Source organism: Anopheles marshallii, chromosome 2, assembly GCF_943734725.1.
Source record: "Anopheles marshallii chromosome 2, idAnoMarsDA_429_01, whole genome shotgun sequence".
Classification (NCBI taxonomy): Eukaryota; Metazoa; Arthropoda; class Insecta; order Diptera; family Culicidae; genus Anopheles; species Anopheles marshallii.
The window spans coordinates 44,119,585-44,141,970 of NC_071326.1; the positions used below are offsets into that span (position 1 = coordinate 44,119,585).

Here is a 22,386-nt window from a genome sequence, read left to right on the forward strand (position 1 = left end):
TTTCATTTTATTTACTATACATCTCTCACTACACTTTGCCACTGGCCGTTCCCACCAAATAGCAACCCGTGAAATACGTTAACATCGTTTTATGGATGCAAATTAGATTCAACAATCAATTAACAGCTGTATGCAATAATGCAACCTCGCTGGCCAAAGATCACCAGACCCAGAAACAGTTATCGTGGTCATTTTTTTCCAAAACATGCTAATGATACCACTAAAGATCGACACGTGATCAGCTCAATAATGCACGCCGAGTGCATTAACATTAACCGCTACACCCATTAACATGCTACCCGGCCTCGTCAATGAAAATTCCGTAGCATACTTTCAGGAGCACGGACTGACCGCAACGAGCACGGAGTCAACCACTCCAGACGATGATGCGATTTGCATACGAAATGCAAATGTCCTCAAACTAGGCGGAACTGTACCAAAGCCAAAACCACGCTAGGCAAACCGTGGTCGTACTAACCGACAAGTAATGGCTGACAGACTCATTACCCCCGGTCGTTTTATGAACCGGACCGTGGACAAGCGGTACAATTCAATTACAGCGTCGAAACCGGAGACGCTACCTACGTACGTACCTCCCAGTGGTCTCGTCGGTCAACTTTAGTGAGAAGCACCCAGTCCTTTGTGGACGACCACGAACCGAGGGGCTCTTAGTACTCGAAGCGCTATAATTTTCATTATGCCATCCGACCGATTGCACAACGAAGATGAACTCGAAACTCCGCTCCCTGTCCACTGTCCATCTCGATTCGGGTGAATCTTAACGTGCCCCGTAAACGAAGATGCTCTAAAACCCACCGCCCGGCCATCGTCAACTTCAGCCTCCAAACGATGCATGATTGCATTCCGATTGCGCTAGGCGTTCCCAATTTGATAATAGACGACCGTGCACAAAACGTGCACATTAAGTGCATCATTGCATCTTCTCGCAGCAGTTAGGCGATCGGCTTTGATCGAATGGCCCTCTATTTATGTTACCTCTGATTGTAATTCTATCCGCCTGCCAAACTGCGATAAGCACTGCCTGATACTCCAAAGATTTCACCTCTCCAAGGTGACTTGGGAAGTATTGCACCTTCGAGGAAGGTAGTCGGGAGGATCGGTCAGCAGGCGCGCGAAAGAATAGAAAATGGTTGCAAAACTAAACCGATCGGACACCTTTGCACAGAATGGAGTTAAATAAATACCAGCTCGTCCATCCTTGGCCATCTTTCACTAGTCAATTCCGAAATTGACGTAACACCGAACGGATTCGTACCCGTGCGCTTTAATTAATTATGTAGATAGCTTCTTTTTCTGTGTGCTATTTCGTGCGACGAGATGCGCTCGTTAATCTACCGATAGTTGGTGAAACCCATTCCGTCTATAAATGCAATCTGTTGGCATTCGACTGAACCGGCGCTGAAAGGGAAGGGGAGCAATGAAGAGCAAATCGATCGAACGACCGGCGCTGCATTTCGTGCAGTGAATATTTTATCACAAACCCATGAAAACGCGAATAGTTCATTATGACTTTTTTCAACAACGGCGGAGAATTTTTCCCGGCGAGACGGCATCCAATCACAATCACGATTGATTACGGGGAATGGGATGGTTGCTAATGCTAGGAAAGCGAAGAGCAAAGCGAGTGGGTACGATTAAAATTTCATCACTATACTCCTTATCTACTCATGGTACGATAACTGCACGTAACTTTTATTTACTTCCGTCATGCAGGGTAGAATTATTATCATATAATACTTTTTTCATTTATTATTACTTTCCTTAATTATAATAATGTCACAGGATTATCGGATTAATCTTCTCCGTTTTAAAAGGCTCCTGGAAAAGTCCTGAGTTGTGAATTCATACCTAGCAGGTTTTGCTTTTTTGCTATTCAAGTGCTTGACAACTGTTCACTATGTATTTTTATATATTTTTTATTATTCTGTATAATTATTTTTATAGTTTTTTACTGTTCAAATCTTTGCTATAAGCACTTCTCCCTTCAATTACTATTTTTCGATTAATAGCTCATTTGTTTGTTCATTTTTTTTAAATTTCGGCAACGTAGGTAATTTTTTTATAGAGTGTTATATCATTTTTTGTTTCTCACTACTGCGTTCAATGTGTTCAATGTTTTTAATATATCTCTGTTGAAAATATATATTTATTTCACTATCATGACGGCATTTGCCGTATTATCAACGACAACTTGTGCCGATTTTTTTACAATTAGTACAAGGCTTTTTCTCCTTGTCTTTTGATGCATCCCGGGTATGCTCGGTTATAATCTTTTCAATTGTTTTGATTTTTATTTACACCTTTAATAATTTACCCTAATGAATAATAAATAAAATTTAAGCGAACTTTTTGAATCGAATCTTATATTTTAAACTAGAATAATTAAAATTTTAACGACATGTGCAACAAAAACATCTGTTTGTTTGTAATATTTTTGATGCGATGATAGCAATGTTAAAACAATGTTAAATGATTTTTTTTCGTAAGAACGGCCTGGCCGTATCGACTTATTTTACCACGTAGCCGGATAGTCAGTCCTTGCTACGGGGGATTGGTCCGGATGGGATTTTGGTCCGGTCCGTTCGTGTGAAGACTGGCGCCGCTACCATCATGCCTCCGGCCCGCCCAATGTTAAAAGATTAAACTGAACTAAAATAATGCTTGGTTTGATAAAAAAAATCTACTGAAAACATGCTCCTCTCGCATTACTTTAAAGGATTTACTTACTTTTATTTTATTTTATTCTGCTTCCTTAAAACTCATATCTATGAGCGCAGAAGCCTTACTTCATATATTTTTTTAGACAGCTTACCTTATGAATGGAGTTGAAAGCCATTATTGTAACATAATTCCGTAGATTTATTGTACGGATAGCTCCATTATATTACTTTACTCGGCACGGTTTTATGTTTTAAAAAAGTACAACAAAATTTTACATTTAAAAAAAAATTATAATTATTCTTTTAATTATAAATAAATCCGATTTATAAAAACCGAATTTATTATCGGAGTTGACCGAATTTATTATTTCACTAGTACAATCCAACTAAAATAACATCCTTTTAAATTATTTTCTCTTAGGCAAAAAAATGCAACATCATTTCACCGTAAGTAACTAAAACATATTAAATAATCATAAATGTAACACACCTGCTGTATAAACTCTCGAAACATTCTCGAACTTCAAGAATTTGCGTACAAAATCAAAGCATAGGTCATTACATGCATTGTTCAGCCACAAACATGCAACTTTCCGTTACCAAAATTCATTCACTCGACAATTCTAATTTGAACTGCCATTCCATTGCAGGCAGCAGCGTGCCCATTCTGGTCGAAATACCACATACCGGTTCGGAAAGGCATACCGTTCTAAAACAAAAACCGCCAATCTGCAATCAAATCAAAACCATCCAACCGCACATCGAATGAGTTGGGTGAGTTATTTTCGATGCGCTAACAAAAAGAATGGTAGCAAAATTAAAACACATTTCATACACGGCCGGTTTGTCACATTTGCTCGATTAATTAATTTAGTAGCGGGCTACGGCAGCTTCATTCTGCGTATAATTTACACACTAAACGTTTGTTGATATCGATAAACGGTTGGGTAGCTTTTTTCCCTCCTCGCTGCCCACACGTTACGGTTTATTTACAAAGCCGATACATGACTGGCCGGATGCTTTACGTTCACTGAACTTTTTTTTATCGTTCTGTTTGATTGGTTGATGCAATATAGTAACCGGCAAGCACATATCTGTCCATCTTTTCTTTTTTTTTTTGGTATTTTGTTTGCTAACGCACCGCACGGCGCGAAGGTCATGACGACGGGCGCAATAGAATTGCGAATGCATAATACCACAAATGCGCAACGAATTGACCGTTCCTGCACGCATGGACAGCCATTCCTGCTGCCCGCATCCAGCTGGCCGCGACCTGGGCAAACAAAGTCAAAATAAAATCTATCCGATGTCAATAGTGACACATAGGCCAAAATATTTGCCCACCATTCGCGCAGTTCTCTTGGAAAATAAATAACTAAATAAACAACACACAAACCTACCACCGAGCGGGTGATGCTTCGATAGCGACCAAAACATTGCCAGCAAAATGCATTTTTGCATTCCACCTCGGCAATATCGAGTACAGTTGCGGATCATCAAAATGCCGGTGCAATTGCGTTGCATCAATTGATAACTGATTTGTTTGTTTGTTGGTCAGCAGATAGGACGGGGGGGATAGTTAAAAAAAGGGGTTCGACACAAAATGTGATAAAACGTGCTTTGTGTGGTTGCTTTTTCTCCCAAACATAGTTGGGTCCATCTGGAGCAAATGTGATGGAAAGTGTTCCAAACAGCTGAACAAATAACGCATTTATGATGGTTTGTATCGTATTTTTGCAAGTTTTTCTGAGTTCCCTCGAGACCATTTCCATCCCGATGAACTATGATGTCCAAGTTTCGTGCTGATGTCACTCAATTAACTCAAACGGATGGGGAAACCCGAACGAATGCTGCTTCTTTTGCCACCAACGCTTTGGATCATTGGTAGCGTTGGTGTATGTTTTCACAGCACAGATAGTTTCTGTTTTTGTTATGTTTTGTACTTATTTCTATGTTTATTTCCCATTCAGTGAGACCGAAATTACAACCGATGGTTAGTGAGAAGAATGGCAAGAAACGATTGTTTGCAGCCTTCAATGAGTTTTTGGGAGAATGAAACGAATATAAAAACGCTCCAGCAAAAGGTTTGACTATCCCTGTCGACCTTTCCTTTCGCTTGTTTTCTTGAAAAGATTCTAGCCTGGAGAAACGCTTTCGAAACAACTAACAAAGGCTAAAGTCTGTCATTGAGACGGAAATCATCTGACAAAATGGTCTAGCAAATCATGGTGCTCCAGTTATGCTTTGTTCTTAGTGTCTGCTGCTATAAATATGGCAGATTTGGGTCATTATTGTTTTGTTGCTGTTTTTATTTTTGTTTTGTGACAATAGAATGTTTGCAAAGGAAGAAAGCAAATGATGTCTCTTGATTGTCTCAAAGGATTTGGGAGTTTGTGCTAGGATCGTTGGTTGGGGATACCCGAACAGCTTTCGGAAGCTATTTAGTAGCTAGGAAGGATCTTTTTCATCAAGTAGATGAAATGTTGACAGCTTCTGCCTTGATCTGTGATTTTTTTTTCAACTTTGTTTCATAATGGTTTATTAACTCCCTTTTTATTTTTACGACAAAAGATTTGAAAGTCCAATATATTTACACTGCATACACTGCAAAAATTCCTTAAATAATTTGTTAAACACTATAACTTTTGAACAAAATATCATCCGTGCCAAAGCAAGACTGAGGTCGGATGAATTTTTCAAACATGGAGTAACAAATTTTAAATTATATAGCTTGTGCACATTATTTTTGTCCCATTCATTCTATTCTATATTAAATGAAAGATACCAAATTAGTAATTCATACATTTTTGGCTAAAACAGCTACTATTTATATATAATATTTTAAGCAACGATACTGTGGTTTAAGCACAGATCGTTTATTGCTCTTAGAATTTCTAATACTTTATCCAAATGTATGTTTATTTTGAAATATTTAATAGGCGCAGAAGTTACTTTCATACCGATATATTTTAAAAGCTTCATTCCATAAGCTCAGTACTATTGATTATTCAATTCTCTGTCCAGCAATTTATCCAATTCTCTACCAAACTTTTATTCCACATTTTATAAGAAAAGCTATTCGTAGCGATGCGATGCACTCAAGAGTAAGAAGTAAAGAAGTTAAATTCCTTTTAAAACCATTAAAATCCCTGGTCGATAGCTTAGAAGGGTCGATAAAAGCACAACTCCTCAACCTTCACAAGTTGGTTTTCAGACAGATCTTACCGAGTAAACTCAAAGCTTATGTCACACTTAACCATCCATTAGCCGTAACGGATTAAGATGACCGTGTTTGGTTGTAGGAACAAAACAAGACAAATAAAATAAAATCCTTACACCAACTTTCAAGATATCTTCGAGCACTTTCTAAAAGACTAGATGCTAGTAGACTGAAGTTTCCAAACGTTCATCGTTTATCAATAAACCTAACCCATTGAGTACGCATCTTTATTAAACGCGTTGTCACCAGCATCGTCGCAATGAAGAATGCATAGAAAAAATCCTATAGCATAAAAGCTCGTAACTGATTGTGATGTGCATCCCGAATGGGAACAGACCGTCAATATTACACCTATGCCTTTCAATGCTTTTCACACCCAAGTAAACCACCAACGGAACTGGGCTAAAAGAAAGTGCTTCGGGTAGCATCCAGGAATGTTGGGGGCTTTAACCTAATAGCAATAATAGTAATATTCATCGACATCATCACGACTTCAAGAACGAGACGGTACGTAGCTCGCTTCTCTCCCGGTTTGTCACAACGAAGTCGGCTACGGAGGCATACACGTTAGGAAATTGCATCTACTTTCACCGTAAGCACGTTCGATGCAAGGGATTCACATTGTTCGCCTGTCATCCAGCTGATATGGAGCAAGCAGTGCAATTCAATCAAATAGTCGTCTGAAGCAATCAGAACGAATGTCCATACAAGACCCTGTAATTGGATCCTTACAATGTCGCGTAAGATGCACATTCTGGCCAATTGAAGCTTAATTGAACTGGTTTAACGAAATGCATTGCTTTTTTTTGTTGAACACGAATAAAATCGCATGCACTTACAATGATGTAATATCACCATAAACATTTGCAGTAACATTCAAACGAATAAAGGATGTTGCAACACCAAAGCAGCATGTATGTTACAGCACAGCAATGTTGCTATAAGCTTTAGGTAAAAATGCACAATTTCTACAAGAACAGTCACCATGAAGTATTCACAGGTTTACTCAGCCAATGAACAATAATAAAAAATAATATTGTAATATTACCCATTAAAATATAATTTTATCAGGTATTGAAATAGGTAGGGCAAATATAAAAAGTTAATAATATTGATAAAAATAAAATGAAATAAATTAAAAACAAATTGATAAAATTTATCAATTTACGTTGACCGTTTTAAAGTTGTCAACGCCATTTGTTGGATTTACGCTGCCGAATTGTGGGTTTACGGTGGCAAAGTTTCTGTTGCTGACGACATTTAGTGGAATTACGATTGGCTGTGTAAACCCTGTAGCTTCATTGGAATTTCAATATGTATGGCAATTTGTACTGAGTATTGCATACTTTAAGGCTAATTTGTTACGAAGCGTGATATTTTGAACGTTGCTGATCATATTTTTTATTTTTAACGAACATCATATTTTACGATCGTTTTTCTTTCAGTTTGATAACATTCCTATATGATTGTATATTTGCAAATAAATGTCTTTGTACTTTCTTTTTTATGTCTCGTAAGCCTGTGTATCAAGTTCTTCATAAATGTTTGTCGATCGTTGATCGCAAAAAGTCCTTCAAGCCCTTTCCGTTTTTCTTTAATACCAACCCTACTCAAGGCTTATTAAATTCATAAACCATTCAACATGGCAAACAAAACACGTTCAATAAACAATACCAAAAACCATTTTCACTTCACCTCTCTAGTATAGCCCACCACGAACAACACAACAATCGATATCGTTGTCAATAAATCTCCATTCTATCGTCAAAAATGGTCGCGCTGGATGTTTTTTTTTGCATCGCAATGGAAACCAATGGACGACAAGCAAGCAACCTTCTGCTGGATTTAGCTTCCGGCAAAAGATGCGGAATGGTTCTACCCCGAGCACCGCTCACCTATCAACAACACGGCTGGTAAGTTATGCCCGTTGGTCTAATATTTACGTGAACGTGTACATTGGCCGTTCGTGGAAAATGGCAACCAAAAACCCACCACCTAGCAGATGAGAAAAACGATGCTACAGATGCTTCCCTATCTCGTGCATTCATACTCCTTCGCTCACAAATCCCGTGTGCGAGCGTGATTTCTGCCATAAAGCAGTCTCTGCACCCATAGTATCGCAACGTCACCGATGAAGATAAATTTAATCGCTAATGAAGATGAATAGTGAGATACAATGCACGATTACCGTCGATTACGGTCGCCGCGATACGAAACGCCAAAGTATCGACATAATCTGCCAACCATCGGTGGACCTAGGTTAGCTAGGGAAAGAAATATGAACGTCTGCTTTACGTAGGTGCTCCTCCAATGGAAACGAGCCAACAGGGGACTAAAAACAACAGAAATTATTCGTGCGAGCTCGTCCAAGTAGACGATGCATTTAGTAGCCATCGTTGAACTGTCAAATGGTGCTGCCATCTCGATAAAGGACACGCCATAAACACGTACACTCAGCTGTCATCGTTTCTCCGTCTATCGATTCGTCAACGGGTTACTTAGGCCATGATAGCGCAGACAACTGTATAATTTGAGGTTATGTCTTCAGATTTAGACACTAAATTGTCTATTTCCTCAAGAAGAATGCTGATCGATATTATTTTAAGCTAATGGGTTAGATAGTGATACCCAAATAGAAGCTCAAATGAACATGAATACACACGATGCAAATGAATTTCTCAGAATAGTATCCGGTGCCTGTTTTTATGTGCCACATTTCTCTTCATCCCACACACGATTACATCAAGCTGATGAAGCCCATGGGATTGTGCAGCACACACCCGCCGTACGACTGCCGGTTGATGGATGACTTTCGGCTTGTATTAGCTGGTGAATTGGTGCAAAATGACCATAAAAATTATGCAATGGCGCTCGTTGGCGAACGTAGTTTGGACGAACGTACGCCATTGTTTGTAACCGGTTGCAGTGATGTGATTGCATCGGGATACTGCAACCTCATCTGGCAAACGTTACGCAGTCAACGTTAGCATGCAGCATACGGTACAGGGAAGCGATTACTAACAGTCAGTGCTGCACAAAGTGTGAAATGAAGAAATTATTGTAGACATGCTTTCAAACGAGATACTACTTACTTCGCGAAATGTCAACGCAATGACACCTGACTTAATTGGCTTTTACTTCATGGCCAACCGTACGGCTTCAGGTAGGAGATAAAGGAGGGTATTGGTGAAATGAACGTATTGAATTTTTATTCAACTCACCTCTTGCTTTAATTATGTAAAACCATAAAATGATTTGTAGTATTATAAATTTTCATTTTTATTACAGCATTTTCTTGAGGCACCCTTTCAAATCGCTATATAATAACTTTGTTGAGACGGATCGGGAATTGAAACGAAATTGGATAAGCTCCGATAAACTTAGCTTTCAAATCTGTTTCCAATGTATGTTAGCCTTTATGCACATTGTGAAAAAAAACGAAAAAGGTGAAAACATCTTCGCATCAAGGCGCTCTAAAGCGGCCTGTTAATGAGCTTCGGAAAAGCTATTGCTCTTTACGCACGAAATGATCGTGACCTGACAGGTGCATTTTCCTGCAACTAGTATCTCAAAACAATCTTACTTAATGCAACTCACTCTTCTAAAACTTCCCACCAGAAGACCGCCGGGGGAAAATAACACATCATTAATGTAAACATCATTTAATCGATTAGGAATTTCGTCTTCCTATTAGCTCCCCCTACAGCAGCATAAAACATTGCGCAAACGAAAAGTCCTTCCCGAATGGGAGAACACCGTACACCTAGCGAAAGTGAAGAAAAGGTCGTGCAGCGTTGTACGATGATTTGATTATCAGTACGTTCGTGGACGTTACCGCTCTGTACGCGCCGGTCACGGCAGGTGACATTTTACCATTACCAACAGCGCACGCCACTACTGACGGTGACATCGCAACGCGTATCCTACAGTAACGTACCCGTCTGCATACAGGAACTCACATTCGCATACACTAAAAACGAAGGAAAAAAGGTTAATTCCATGCTCTTTCACTGCCATAAGCTGTATGCATCGTCTGTGAATGGTTGAACGGTTGAACGGTGTGCGCCAAGGTGAGGTTCGGAAGGCAAGAAGGGCAGGAAATGGTTTCTATTTGTCGGTATCGTTTCACCATCACGGAAACGGTTGAAAAGGGTACACGAGAATCATGGGCTGTGGGATTGAAGATGGGTTAACGGGAACAGTGGTGCGGAAAGGATGAAATGTTTCACCCCCGAGAAGGTGTTGAAGGTTTCAAAACAGCACTACAAATGCCACTTACCAACGGCGTATAAGTAGGTCCTTATTTCATCAAAATGTACGTCACATTGACTACAGTGTCTATTGGTCAGAATGGAGCAGTGTGGTTACTTTACTTTTGTAGGCGACGTGTTTTTTCTTAGTGTGGCACATTTGACATTTGCTACACTAGTCCAGTTAGTGTTTTGACATTCCCAAATAAGCTCATAAATTGTTGGAACCTCCGATAGATTACTTCGCGATCATGGTCACCATTGGATCGGACCTTTTCCTAACGACCTTCGCCGAAGTGAAGTTTGAAATGTTAAAGGTTTACTACGATGAAACGCCGAAAGAACGCTGAAATGGACCATACTATTTTGTAAATAAATACCCCATAATAACCCGTACAAGACGAGACCGGTCGACGATCCACGCCAGGCGCAAATGATGCATGAAGACGTTTCGCTGCATAAACAGCACCGAATTGCTCATCCGTTAATGGCAAACAATCGTTCACCCAAAAATTCGCGCTCACCGAATCTAATTAAACTGTCCAACGGGCTGCTTACGGACTGCAGGTCGGAAAGTTTTCATTTCCAAATACTTGTACCTTTGGAGCGAACTTGAACCGTCTATTTGCATGCGGCAGTATGTTCGAGCCAATATCTCGATCCAATTGCGAAAGACAAAGTGCGGCCATTCTTTGGATTGGCGTCGTCTAATAGAAGGAGAAGTGGCCGCACTCGAATCTTCACCAAACAATCTCACCGAGTGCCGGCCAAGGTTGCGTGCCCAGTGCCCTTCACTAGTTGGGAGTGTTTGGTTTTGGGTACATTTTGGTGCAATTGCTAACAAAAATCGATTTGAACACATGTATCAATTGTGTGATGGGTTGTGTACGGTTATGAAATTTATTTTTATTACCCATACTGACGGTAATACACGCCATCTTGAGCATACATACTACTTCGTTTCAGTTCAGGTGATATTGGGCAAGATCTTTGTAAAAAATAGTTCCCCGCTATTCGATGTTTGGTGCTCGAAAACAAAATCAAGCCTGCTTTGAACATATTGAGATCGCTTTTGCTGTTGTAGTACTCTTCTAGAAGTGTATTGGCACATGCTGAAAACACTAGCCAAACAAAGCCTCATTTTGAACCAGAGACTCTTCGAAGTGTGTGAACTCAAAACTATACCTTTACACGGCCAACGATAGCTGCAGTATAGTCTTATTGCTTTAATGCTTTAGTTGCTCCATGAAATTGAAACTAATCCATCATATTAGTTGAAAGGTCCGGTAAGAATTGCTCTCACTTTGCTGCTTGCGACACACAGTTCCTAGAACTAAATAGTCAATTATATTGTTTCGTCCCTATCTTTTGCCTCGGCCGCCCACTGGCAACCTGTTCTTCGGAGCGTGTTGATCCTGCCTTAATCAACACTTACTACGGCACCCCAAACCCCCGAAGCGACGGTGCATTTGAACAGCTGCGCATCCACTCCCCAAACAAAACAACAGTTGGACAATTTTCCCATGTCAATTACGTTTTAAATTTAATTGCGCGTCTACTGCACACGCAAAACTGTTACCTTTCCACTGTGCTACTCCTGTGGCACTGCTTCAAGCTATCAAGGGTACGGCAAGTAACATCTGAAGTTTGATCGTCCTGGCAACTGGTGCAGAAGAGCTACCGTTCCATATGCACCAGCGCAACTGCATCCGAACGTTCGCCCCAGGCTGCGTGTGTTCGAGACAAGACAAGCTTTACACTGTTTTCTCCGCCAATCCCGGCATGTCATCTTCAGCACCGATGACGATGATCACCGACGGGATGACTGACTGACTGACTTGGTGGATACAGGTAAATAATGCCACCAGCTACCGGGAACCGTGTTGGATCACGCGACTAATTGGTGCGACAGAACGAAAACGAGTGTTTGCAAAGGGGAAGAAAAACAAGAATGTGAACAATGCGAATATGTGAAGGAGAGAGAAAGAAGGGACAATTAAGGCACTTTTGTCACAGGTTATTGTCTGTTGGGAGTGAGTGATCCTAGACATTAGAACGATTTACGGCAACAGTCAAAGTGCGTTAAGAATATGAAACATTTATGATGATAAAATTTCATTAGGTAATACAAGAATCTAGCTGTTCACAAATATTATTTACTTTAATTAAATATATTTTCGTAACATTGTCACAATGTGACACCAATCTCCCCTATTGCATACCTTCAGGCGTTATCCTTTATGATACGGATTAGACACAAATCACTTAACCTCGGGCATGATCCATGTGCCACTTGTTTTACGTCGAATTAAGTACAATACTTATCCCATCAAATCGTTTCCAAACATTGTCGCTTGTGTTTTTGACATTTTTCCGCCAACAAACAACCTTGCAACCTTTTATCGTCAGGTATGTGCCCTTGTGGTTGCTAGCAACAATGCAGTGTACTCTTCAGTTTAAACTCATCCACTCACCCAACCGCACCGGAGCACTCCGGAAAACACGAGTAATTGTCTTTTAAACCACGCTTCACAGCTGTGTGATACGTTTGTCTCGGAAAAGCTCCATCACATGACGCCGTAGAAGGATGTGCATAAGCATTTGCCTCTCTCAGTGCGTTTCAGTGCAGGATTTACTTCACCGCATTGCAACAACAAAAAGCTGTTCCTAGAAGTAACGGCCAACTTCCTGTTAAACAAGCACCGTATACCGATACCTAGTTCTAAAGCGACATCGTCAGCCGGTGCTTACTGTGCCGAGCTTCTCGTCTAATGCTACCGAACTTACGGAGCGAATCCTTATCCCACGAATCGAGTGATGGAATGGTTATGGGTTTATGAGTTCCTTCCCGGTAGCAATGCGCGTCCACTATATTATATTCGGGGAGGAACTGCGCTTGAATATTCATCCCCCTTCCTGGCTGACGAGAAATGAAAATTATTCATTTGGCGTGTTTACAGATGAAAAGGAAATTTGAACCCGATCGTAAGTACATACAAACTTACATGCAGATTGGCGGTACGGTACGGTGCGTACGGGTGCAAACGATGCTCATTTCACTGATTTCGAATCGTGCAAGAATGTTGCGACTGCAAACTTCTGCTACACGTGTTGCCAAAGTTCCTCGAACTGACTGTGGAACTTACTTTGTAGCTCACAGGCGGTGATTACAATTTTAAGCCTTAGCCGTACAAACCAAAATGCATGTTACGATATTTTTACTTTCTTCGTGCCAATATTACTTCTTCACACATTCTTCCATTTAAATTAGAATTGATTATTTATATGCTTACAAGTACTATCACGCACTATCACCATCACCTAATCCTTCTTAGAGCCACGCCTGCTCTGTCCCAGTGGACGACTAAAATGGCCTTTAAGGACTGGGCCGTCCGGTGTCATTCTTATTACGTGACCAGCCATAGGAAGTTCATTATACAGCGCATAGAGTTTGTCATTGTAGCCAGTGGCGGATCTAACGGTAGGCGGAGTAGGTGGCCGCCAAGGGTCCCACCGTATGGGGAGGGCCCCAAAAAAACTGTTTAATAGGAAAAACTGTATGAATTGTGCCAGAAATGGGCCCGAAAAGTATCGCTTTAACCCTCTTTAACTCGAAGTGTATCAAAAGCAATCACAGCAACTCGAGAAAGTAGCATATTACTCCCTCCCCAGCAAACACGTTTTTTAATTAGGAGCCCCAACTATCTTTCCGCCCAGGCACTCCAAGGGTATTGATCCGCCACTAATTGTAACGCCTTTTCCAATGCCCTTCAACACGAACATATTGTGCCAAAAATCCTTCTGAGCACCTACCTCCAACGCGGCCAAGAGAATTTCGTCAGTTGTGGTCCATAGTCCATGTCTCGGAAGCGTATGTGAGTACTGGGACTATATAACTTCTATATAGTCCAAACCATCCAGACATTCTATATAGGCATATCGCTTGTACTTATTAAATAATAAAAACAATTAAATTTTCAAATTAAAAAATAAATGCGCAACTGCATTTAAATAAGAAGGAAGCAACTTGCCACACTTTTAAATATTCTTACCTACTGATGCTGATGTTTACAACTGGTTGATTTACAAACTCAACTGTCCTTTTTCCATCGTATTTATTTAACCGTCAATTTAAATGAAAAACGCTCACTTTAAATAAGCGTTACTCCAACAATTAAACTACATTGCTTTTCCAGCATATTCAATACTTATGCTCGTACCAATACTAAAATTACCAATTATCCATAATTACTAGATTTATTAATCGACCAACAAAGCAAAAATTGAAATTGGAAATATTTCTTTGTTAAATCTAAAAAACGCATACCTTGTTCGACGGTCCGTCTGGCAACACTGCCGTCAGCTTTGCTGAACGGAAGTACCATTGCTGTCACGCGCCGTCATCAGTTGTCAGAGAAAACAACTTTACCTCTCTCTTTTCCGGCCTGTATGGTGTTTGTCTGAACACATTTTTGTTAAGGTGCGAATAAATTTCCGATATTTTGGTGTAATTCTAGCATTGCGGGACTGTTTCGGTCGCTTAAACTAAGCGCTTACCGGTCGTGTGTTGAAATGGATGCTGCGTTCGTTGCTTGTTTCTGTAAAACTGGGTTAAATGAAAGCAAATTAACCACTGCCGCTTGCCGTGTTGTTGGTGGCGTTCTACGAAAAATTCGTGGCGAACGTGTACCTACCGTAAAGCAAGCTACAATGCAATATCATTTCCAGATTTTAATCATCTGGTTTAGACTGTTTCAATGTGCAATAAATTATGGTGGAAGTTAACATCCCGTAAAGTTTTGTTAGAATACCCTTTTTTCGCCAGCAAAAGTAGCAATCTGCCGCATCCATTTTGACGTCCGGCATCCTCGAACATCAATTGTGATACCTTTGTACTTCGTAATACCCGTTCTGACCATACGTTTCTTCTCTTATACCGTTTTAAGGCACACGGCAGACAACAAATAACCCGTCAAGATGGTGAAGGGTAATCATATGATTTCTAATGGCCACTTCCATAAGTACTGGCAGCGGCACATTCGCACCTGGTTCAACCAGCCTGCCCGCAAGTTCCGCAGACGGCAAAACCGCATTAAGAAGGCGAAATCAGTCTTCCCCCGTCCGGCCAAGGGTCCGATCCGCCCGATCGTCCACTGCCCGTCGCAACGCTACAACACCAAGATCCGTGCGGGTCGTGGATTTACCCTTGCCGAGCTGAAGGTAAGCAGACCGCCGAAACCGCTGTGCAGTGTTGCCCTTTTGGTTACATTTTTGGTGTCGTTTACTTGATTTGGCGCCGAATAACCGTTTGGGCAAGAGAAACCATAACTCAGGGGAGTGCTTGATCGGATGGTATGCTATGGTGGGCCAATGATGGACCACCTATTGGTAGACTATTTTGGCCAAGAGACTCACAGTGTTTCGCAAACCTAATTTGAAACCGTATGACACAGGGTGGTGACTTTGCTACCCATTTATGCCTCTATTGCCGCCTAGTAGAAATTTTCTTCTCATTCCATGGAAGGAATTTCGGCGGACAACGGAGGCTAGAGTAACACACAAGCGAAAATAAAAATCGCTTCCAGATGCTGAGAGGTCAACAGAGTTATTGATCAATCGCAGAAACAAAATGGTAATGTATTGCACAACACTCTGTTTTTTTCATTTTAGGGCGCCGGATTGTCGAAGAACTTCGCGCAAACCGTTGGCATTGCGGTGGATCCGCGCCGTCAGAACAAATCGGTCGAAAGCCGCCAGGAGAACGTGCAGCGTCTGAAGGAGTACCGCAGCAAGCTGATTCTGTTCCCGGTGCACCGCAACAAGAAGCCACGCAAGGGCGAGGCCACACCGGATGAGTGCAAGATGGCCAAGCAGCTGAAGCGCTCGGTGATGCCGATCCGCAACGCACGCCCGAAGGTAACGCTGGAACCGATCACGGAGGAGCAGAAGAAGTTCAGCGCGTACCAGGCACTGCATCAGGCGCGTCTGACTGCCCGGTTCTTCGGTGTCCGTGCCAAGAAGGCGAGAGAAGCGGCGGAGAATGAAAGCAACCAGCCCGGCGGTGGTGGTGACAAGAAGGGCAAGAAGTAAACGGTGGTCGGTCGGGGTAGTGTGATTCCGTTTTTCCTCTTCATCCTCCCGTAGCCGCCACAGCACCGCATCTCTTCTGTTCTCTGTTGCCGGCCGATCACCATCATCATACTGGGGAGTGTGCGCGCGCTTTAGATCGCGTGCCCGCTTGCCGTGTTCCGGCGATTGTTACAACATTTCCGGCGGATGGAGGAGACACAACAAATAAATACTATTCCCTTACTCGTTGATGAGCGATTTTATTACCGTGTAAGGAGCTAAACAACACCGTGAAAATCTTTATTTGCTCTCGATGTGTGGCGGAAGGACCGATGACAAACAGTACTTAAAATTCCAGTTTTGAATTGCGATCGCAATGGAAAGAAAACGAAATAAAATGGATGAAATGGAAAATCGCTTAAAAAGAGACAACGAACCCTTTCGGCGGTCGCCAAAATCCCTGCAAAAGAAATGACGAAAACAATGATTTCTGACACCAGGAGGCCAGCCATGAGAGCAGGTAACACAGCTTCGGTAACCGTCCCCAAAAACCAAAAAACGACCAGTTTTGCGACTTCTAGGAGATCATCCATGGGAAGAGGAAGCACTTCGCCATTCTAGTCTTTCACGCAGCTGTCCCGCTTTCACCGGCTATCATTTATCATGATAGAGGATCGTTTATCATTGGCTATCGATAGTGATAGTGTGCGGTAGTCGGGTAGCCCAATGGTAGTAGATCGTCTTTCCTGGTCAGTGTGCAGAAACGGGACAACTATATGGAGTAATGTCGGGACGGCACATGGAGATCAATACTACCACTTATCCGCATGTTCTCCTGGTGGCAGAAATCCTACAACTAGGGAACTTGTGAGGTTTTTGCTACAGTCGCGGACCATTTTTGTCCGCATTGCCGGGACGATTTTAATGCACGGAAACAAATAGAAAACGAAACGAGATTTTGTTTTTGTTAAAACAGTCCCACAGACAATAGGTTAAAAATACATTACATACAAGAATTAGAAAATAATACTACAATCGATACCCAAGAAGGCTATGACAGAAAATGCTTTATACCGTTCACTTTATTGACTGAATAATTCGTATAGTAACGAAAACATGCATTACGTTCCCAAACCCCACGGCCACTACAATTGTTTCAATGTACACGAGCGATCCTTCCGGCCGGCCACGATGCCTCTTTACGCATTAAAAAACAAACCGAATATTTCTGAACACATCGATCCTCTGCGCTAAGCGTTGCTAGAACAACACGGAACCGTAAGCTAAAGAGCTGAGTAAACCAATTCTATCGCCAACTATGATTTTCATTCCCATTTCCGCTATAATTCATTCCGTTCCTTCGAGTTCGAAAGCTATGGTCGTATTAGCCAGGTTGAGCACATAAACGTTAAACAAATACGTATGTATCGAGAGATGTAAGGCATCTCCCATGTTTCCTGATTTTTTGTCAAGCTTTCCCTAAACGATGCCTTCCTAATCTGACTGAGAATCCTCCCACCCTAAATAGTGAAGTTGTAATTAGACATAACGGTTTGACAGCTAGTTGTAGTACGGTACCACTTAAATAATCCCGGAAAACAATGATGCAGCACATAAAACGAGGAGTGCCAAGGGAAACACATTTCAAAAGCGCCAATTTTTCCGCGTTTGCCCACGAGTGTTCGTACAGAATGTGCTTTGGTTCCACCGCAACCCGGCCGTCCCACAAAAATAACGAAAAAATGTGTCCATTCCCACTCGCCGTTTACAACAGTATCAACCCAACATCTTCCGGCTGCATGCTCGGGCAGCGCCAATTGTACAGGTAGTACTGCAGATTGCCGTCACCGATGCCGAACTTGAGCGGCGCCAGAAACTGCTTGTTGTCCATCAGATCGAGCGCATTGAACACGTCGAAGCCGAGGTTTTTGGCCGATATTAGCGCATCGTTCATGAGATCGAGCCAGGGCGTCCGGGTCGATACGTTGTAGAAGCTGTACGCCGCCTTCACGTACTTGTGCACCGCATGGTGCATCACGGTCGAAGGCAGCGTGTAGTAGCTGACCATGTCCGTGATCGTGCCCGGACGGGCCGGATCCTCCACCACGAAACAATCGATGATGCCGTTCTGCGGCAGGAACCAGTGGCGCATCTCCGCCTCGTCAAACACCGGCGTCAGGTTGAAGCGCTGGAGATACGATTCGAGCAGCTTGTGTACCGCTTTTAGGTCCGTTTCAAGAAGCTTCCGGAAGCCGGCAGTTTTCGGCTGATCCGGCAGCTTGTACAGCTTGATCGTACGCTGCATCGTCATATTGCGGGAAATGTAGGAGAATTTCACCTAAAATTATTCATAAAACAGAGCTGAATTAAGTTACGTCCAGTCGCGAACCCGGCATCTCCCACCCGGTGTTGGCAAAACAACACCATTACTACCTCGATTAGTTTCTTCGGGTTAAGCGAACGGTGCCAGTAGCGGCAGGAGGACACAGGCTTCGGAAGCACCACGCCCGCCGTATACACTGCCTGGAAGATACCGGTCAGATTGACCCGTCTCGTAATCTCCCGGATCAATACCGGCGCTAACCGCTTCGAGCGTAGCTTCTTGTGCACACACAGGAAGTTGATCTCCACCATGCGCTGTTCCTTCCGATGCACGTTCAACGTGCCGGGAATGGCCGAAATAAACCCAACCAACCGTCCCGACTTAACCACGCGCACGCCACAGTGCCAGTCGCGCTTCCATCCGGGCGGTTGCAGAGCCCACTGCAAAAACTCTGGCTGATAGTCAAACCGGAACATTGCGTCATCGTCCTCCACGTAGTTCTCGTTCAACAGCGTGTACAGCTCCTTCAGCTGTAGCGGATCGTTCAAGTTCATAGTGTCCCAGGTAAACCCGTCCGGCAGTGCGTACGGTTCCTGGCGGATCTCACTCAACGGTTTGTCCTCCTCGATCGGTTCGTTCGCCTGTATATTCTCGTCCATGCGCGGAACCGGCTGGGTAGACCAGAACTTGTACGATTTGTGTAGCGCCTCTTCGGGCGTTTTGGCCGGTTTTAGTAACCGCGAGCTGGAGAAGTGATTCGCCTTCAAACGCTCCAACATTTCCTGCACGGTCATCAACATTTCGTCCGGATTCGATCCGAATCCACCGCCGGCCATTCCCTCGCCGCCATCGACTGCGCCGTCTGCTTCCTGGCCTCCTGAGACCGCAACTTCTAACTGACCCGGTTCTCCATTAAGCTGTGATGCTGCTACCACAGAGGAAACCGCTGGCCCTTGCTCGGCCTGATTGGGTTTGTTCTTCTTTTTCTTATTCTTCGACTTTGCACTACCTTCACGGCCGGCCGCTCGTTCCTCCGTTGCCTGACTCCCACTCCCAGCCAGCTCACCGTTTGTCACAGGCACTGGTTTGGTTTCCTCCTGCTTGGCCGGACCTTTTTGGTGTTTCTTTTTGCTGTTTTTGTTCGTTGTCACCTCACCGCTTCCGGCAGAGCCTGCTGCTGCCGTTTCTGCGACCGCTACGTTAACACTTGCATCACTCATCGTTAGTAGGTGCTTTGCGTGCTTTTCAATGCTCTAGGGTGACTTTCTTGTGTACGCACTCCGTTCTAGCTGGAAGTTCCGAATCCGTTTGCAGCCTATTGCACGTTACTGAACGGTTTTTAGCACACCAGGCCAGAAACACTTGCTTTTGCCACACTCGCTCTCTCCCTTTTTCTACCGGCCTTCGGGCTAGATTCCACCTTCTATCAGTACGGTACGGTTTAGGCTTTTGCTATCACGCGATCGATATCCGTGCGAACAAATTTGAACCACCTTTGGGGGAAGATGATGACACAAGCCCTCCTTCGGAACACACACGCACTCACACACCTGCCAGCTCCAAGGTAGCAGCCGTTTTCCACTTCAAGACAGTGCTCGGCTCTTGTGAACTCCCACTCGCACCGGATTCGGGGGGTGTTTGAAGTTGAGGCAAATGGTTCTGCTCTGGCCACTTGAAATCCGACGAGTCCGATGAATGGCACGGCCGGGAGCGCTTGTGCAAAAAATAGGCCCGAAAGTGTGAGTGGTGCGATTGTGCCGATTTCGATTTTTCCAACAAAAACACAAGCGCGTTGTCAGGCGCGATGACAGATCGAAGAACTGTTCGCAAATTAGCTGGATAAAATAGTACCATTTTTTGCATTCAATGGGACATTACATTAAATTATTTTGGCCGCTATAGTATATCTTCTATCGTATCTTCTTAACTGTTCTTGAATTATTAATCAAGATTCTTAAAATATCCTACTACACTTTGTCTTCCACGCGGTTGTACATTGTGCGCAGAATGGAAATCAAATCGATTTCGCATCTGTCAAAACCAAGCTGTCAACAGCACCGGGCGAAAAATGTTAAAACTCAAATAGAAACAAACACCTACCCACTTGCTTTCGCGTTGCTTTTTTTGCTTGGTGTCCGGAAAATATTGGTAACGTTGTTTGGTAAAAATGAAATCAAGAAGTCGTTCTCGTAGCAGAAACAAGCGTGATACTAAAAGAAGTAATCGAGAAACTAGCTCCGAGTCAAGTTCTTCTACCAGTGATAGTAGTACTAATAGCCGTAGCAGCAGCGCCAGTAACCACAATGCAAGACACAAACGTAGCAATAGTGTTGAATCTAAGCGGAGAAACACAGAGAAATTATCCAACAGAAGACGTTCGCGGTCTCCCAAACGCAATGAACTCGTTTCAAAGGATCGTCGAGATGAATCCTCGCTAAAGAATCACCATACAGACCGAAGACGACAGTCAAGAACTCCAGAACGCAAACGAAGAGATTCCCGCAATTATGAGGAAGATCATCGTAATCGGCGGTCACCTAGTCCTCGTGAACGAAGAAGGGATGGAAGACAGAATGAAAGGAATCACCGTGGTGAGGATTCACGTACTACTCACAACTCAAGGGATGAACGTCGCCGTCACAGATCTCGTAGCCCTCGTGAACGAGGAGACAGATCCGTTGAGCGCTCCCGGCGACCGGATGAACGCAGTACCACGCGTCGCAATGGAAACGATCGTGCCGGAAATTCCCATCATCGATCACGCAGCCCGCGTGATCGAACAGGTACCTCCAGAAATGATCGTAAAGAACGTTCCGATGAAGAACGCAACGATTATGGCAATCGAGGTCAACAGAACCGTTGGATGCACGATATGTATGAGACACACGATTCACAGCGCAATGTCGATCGTAGCTTCCGGAGATCGAACCGTGACACGATGGACGAAGATTTTATGCAGTCCCGACGTTTGCAAAGAGAGATCATCGGTACCGAGGGAGCACCTGATGCATGGGGTGATTCCCCGTCCGAAGGTAATAGTTCGGACGAAGAATTGGAACCGTCGAAGGGTACCTCTAAGCACAAGAAAGCCAAAACGAAAGGAAAGGAAAAGAAAAAATCTTCCAAACATCGTTCAAAGAAGGATAAAAAAAAGAAAAAATCGTCGAAAAAGTCCAAAAAGTCCAAGAGCTCTAAGAAAAAGAAGCAAAAAGCAAAAAAGGTGGAATCATCTTCATCTTCCGAGCCTTCGTCATCTTCTGAATCGACTTCCTCCGGCGATGAGGAAGAGGTATGGGTAGAAAAGTCGGAAGCATTGGGAAGGACAAGCGCGAAAGATACCGGATCCGGAACACTAGCAGCAACCTCACAGACCCGTTCTGCCGAGGAAGATGGAGACAACGTGGTGGGTCCGGTGAAAACGAGCGGTAATCTGAGCCAAAAAGATTTCGGTAGAGCTTTGCTACCAGGTGAAGGTGCTGCCATGGCAGCTTACGTCACTGAAGGCAAGCGAATCCCACGTCGTGGTGAGATCGGATTAACTTCCGATGAAATTGCCAACTTTGAGCAGGTCGGGTACGTGATGAGCGGCAGTCGGCATCGACGCATGGAGGCTGTGCGTATACGTAAGGAAAATCAGATCTATTCGGCAGACGAAAAGCGTGCATTAGCCATGTTCAGTAAGGAGGAAAGGCAGAAGCGCGAAAACAAAATTTTGACACAGTTCAAGGAGATGATCAGCGCCAAGTTGTCAGAGAACAAAAAATGAAATCGCATTTACATTCATGTACAGTTCAATGAAATAGGATGAATAAAAAAACCCATTACGGTATTGTACAATGGTAT

The 22,386-nt window shown here is 43.2% G+C and overlaps 3 protein-coding genes across 3 annotated transcripts; 2 read left to right on the forward strand and 1 right to left on the reverse strand.

The window, feature by feature from the left end:
* Positions 1 to 15,098: 15,098 nt before the first annotated feature.
* On the forward strand, positions 15,099 to 16,241 carry LOC128709256 (60S ribosomal protein L13). Its single transcript, XM_053804244.1, has 2 exons — positions 15,099 to 15,371; positions 15,822 to 16,241. Exons 1-2 carry the CDS (start codon positions 15,129 to 15,131, stop codon positions 16,239 to 16,241), a joined length of 663 nt encoding a protein of 220 aa, XP_053660219.1. The 5' UTR covers positions 15,099 to 15,128.
* Positions 16,242 to 17,985: 1,744 nt separating this feature from the next.
* LOC128718007 (glycylpeptide N-tetradecanoyltransferase) lies at positions 17,986 to 19,763 on the reverse strand. The gene is made up of 2 exons (XM_053811681.1): positions 18,654 to 19,763; positions 17,986 to 18,558 (listed from the first exon to the last, which is right to left on the reverse strand). Exons 1-2 carry the CDS (start codon positions 19,761 to 19,763, stop codon positions 17,986 to 17,988), a joined length of 1,683 nt encoding a protein of 560 aa, XP_053667656.1.
* Positions 19,764 to 20,710: 947 nt separating this feature from the next.
* LOC128706869 (NKAP family protein CG6066) lies at positions 20,711 to 22,309 on the forward strand. The gene has a single exon (XM_053801811.1). The coding sequence runs from the start codon at positions 20,711 to 20,713 to the stop codon at positions 22,307 to 22,309; it is 1,599 nt and encodes a 532-aa protein (XP_053657786.1).
* Positions 22,310 to 22,386: the final 77 nt, after the last annotated feature.

Bases quoted from the DNA above. Each gene is read 5' to 3' on its own strand.
- LOC128709256 (XM_053804244.1), top strand. From the start codon at position 15,129: ATGGTGAAGGGTAATCATATGATTTCTAATGGCCACTTCCATAAGTAC. The intron at 15,372-15,821 runs GTAAGCAGACCG...TTTTCATTTTAG, and splicing joins TTACCCTTGCCGAGCTGAAG to GGCGCCGGATTGTCGAAGAA.
- LOC128718007 (XM_053811681.1), bottom strand. From the start codon at position 19,763: ATGAGTGATGCAAGTGTTAACGTAGCGGTCGCAGAAACGGCAGCAGCA. The intron at 18,559-18,653 runs GTAGTAATGGTG...GAATAATTTTAG, and splicing joins ACCCGAAGAAACTAATCGAG to GTGAAATTCTCCTACATTTC.
- LOC128706869 (XM_053801811.1), top strand. From the start codon at position 20,711: ATGAAATCAAGAAGTCGTTCTCGTAGCAGAAACAAGCGTGATACTAAA.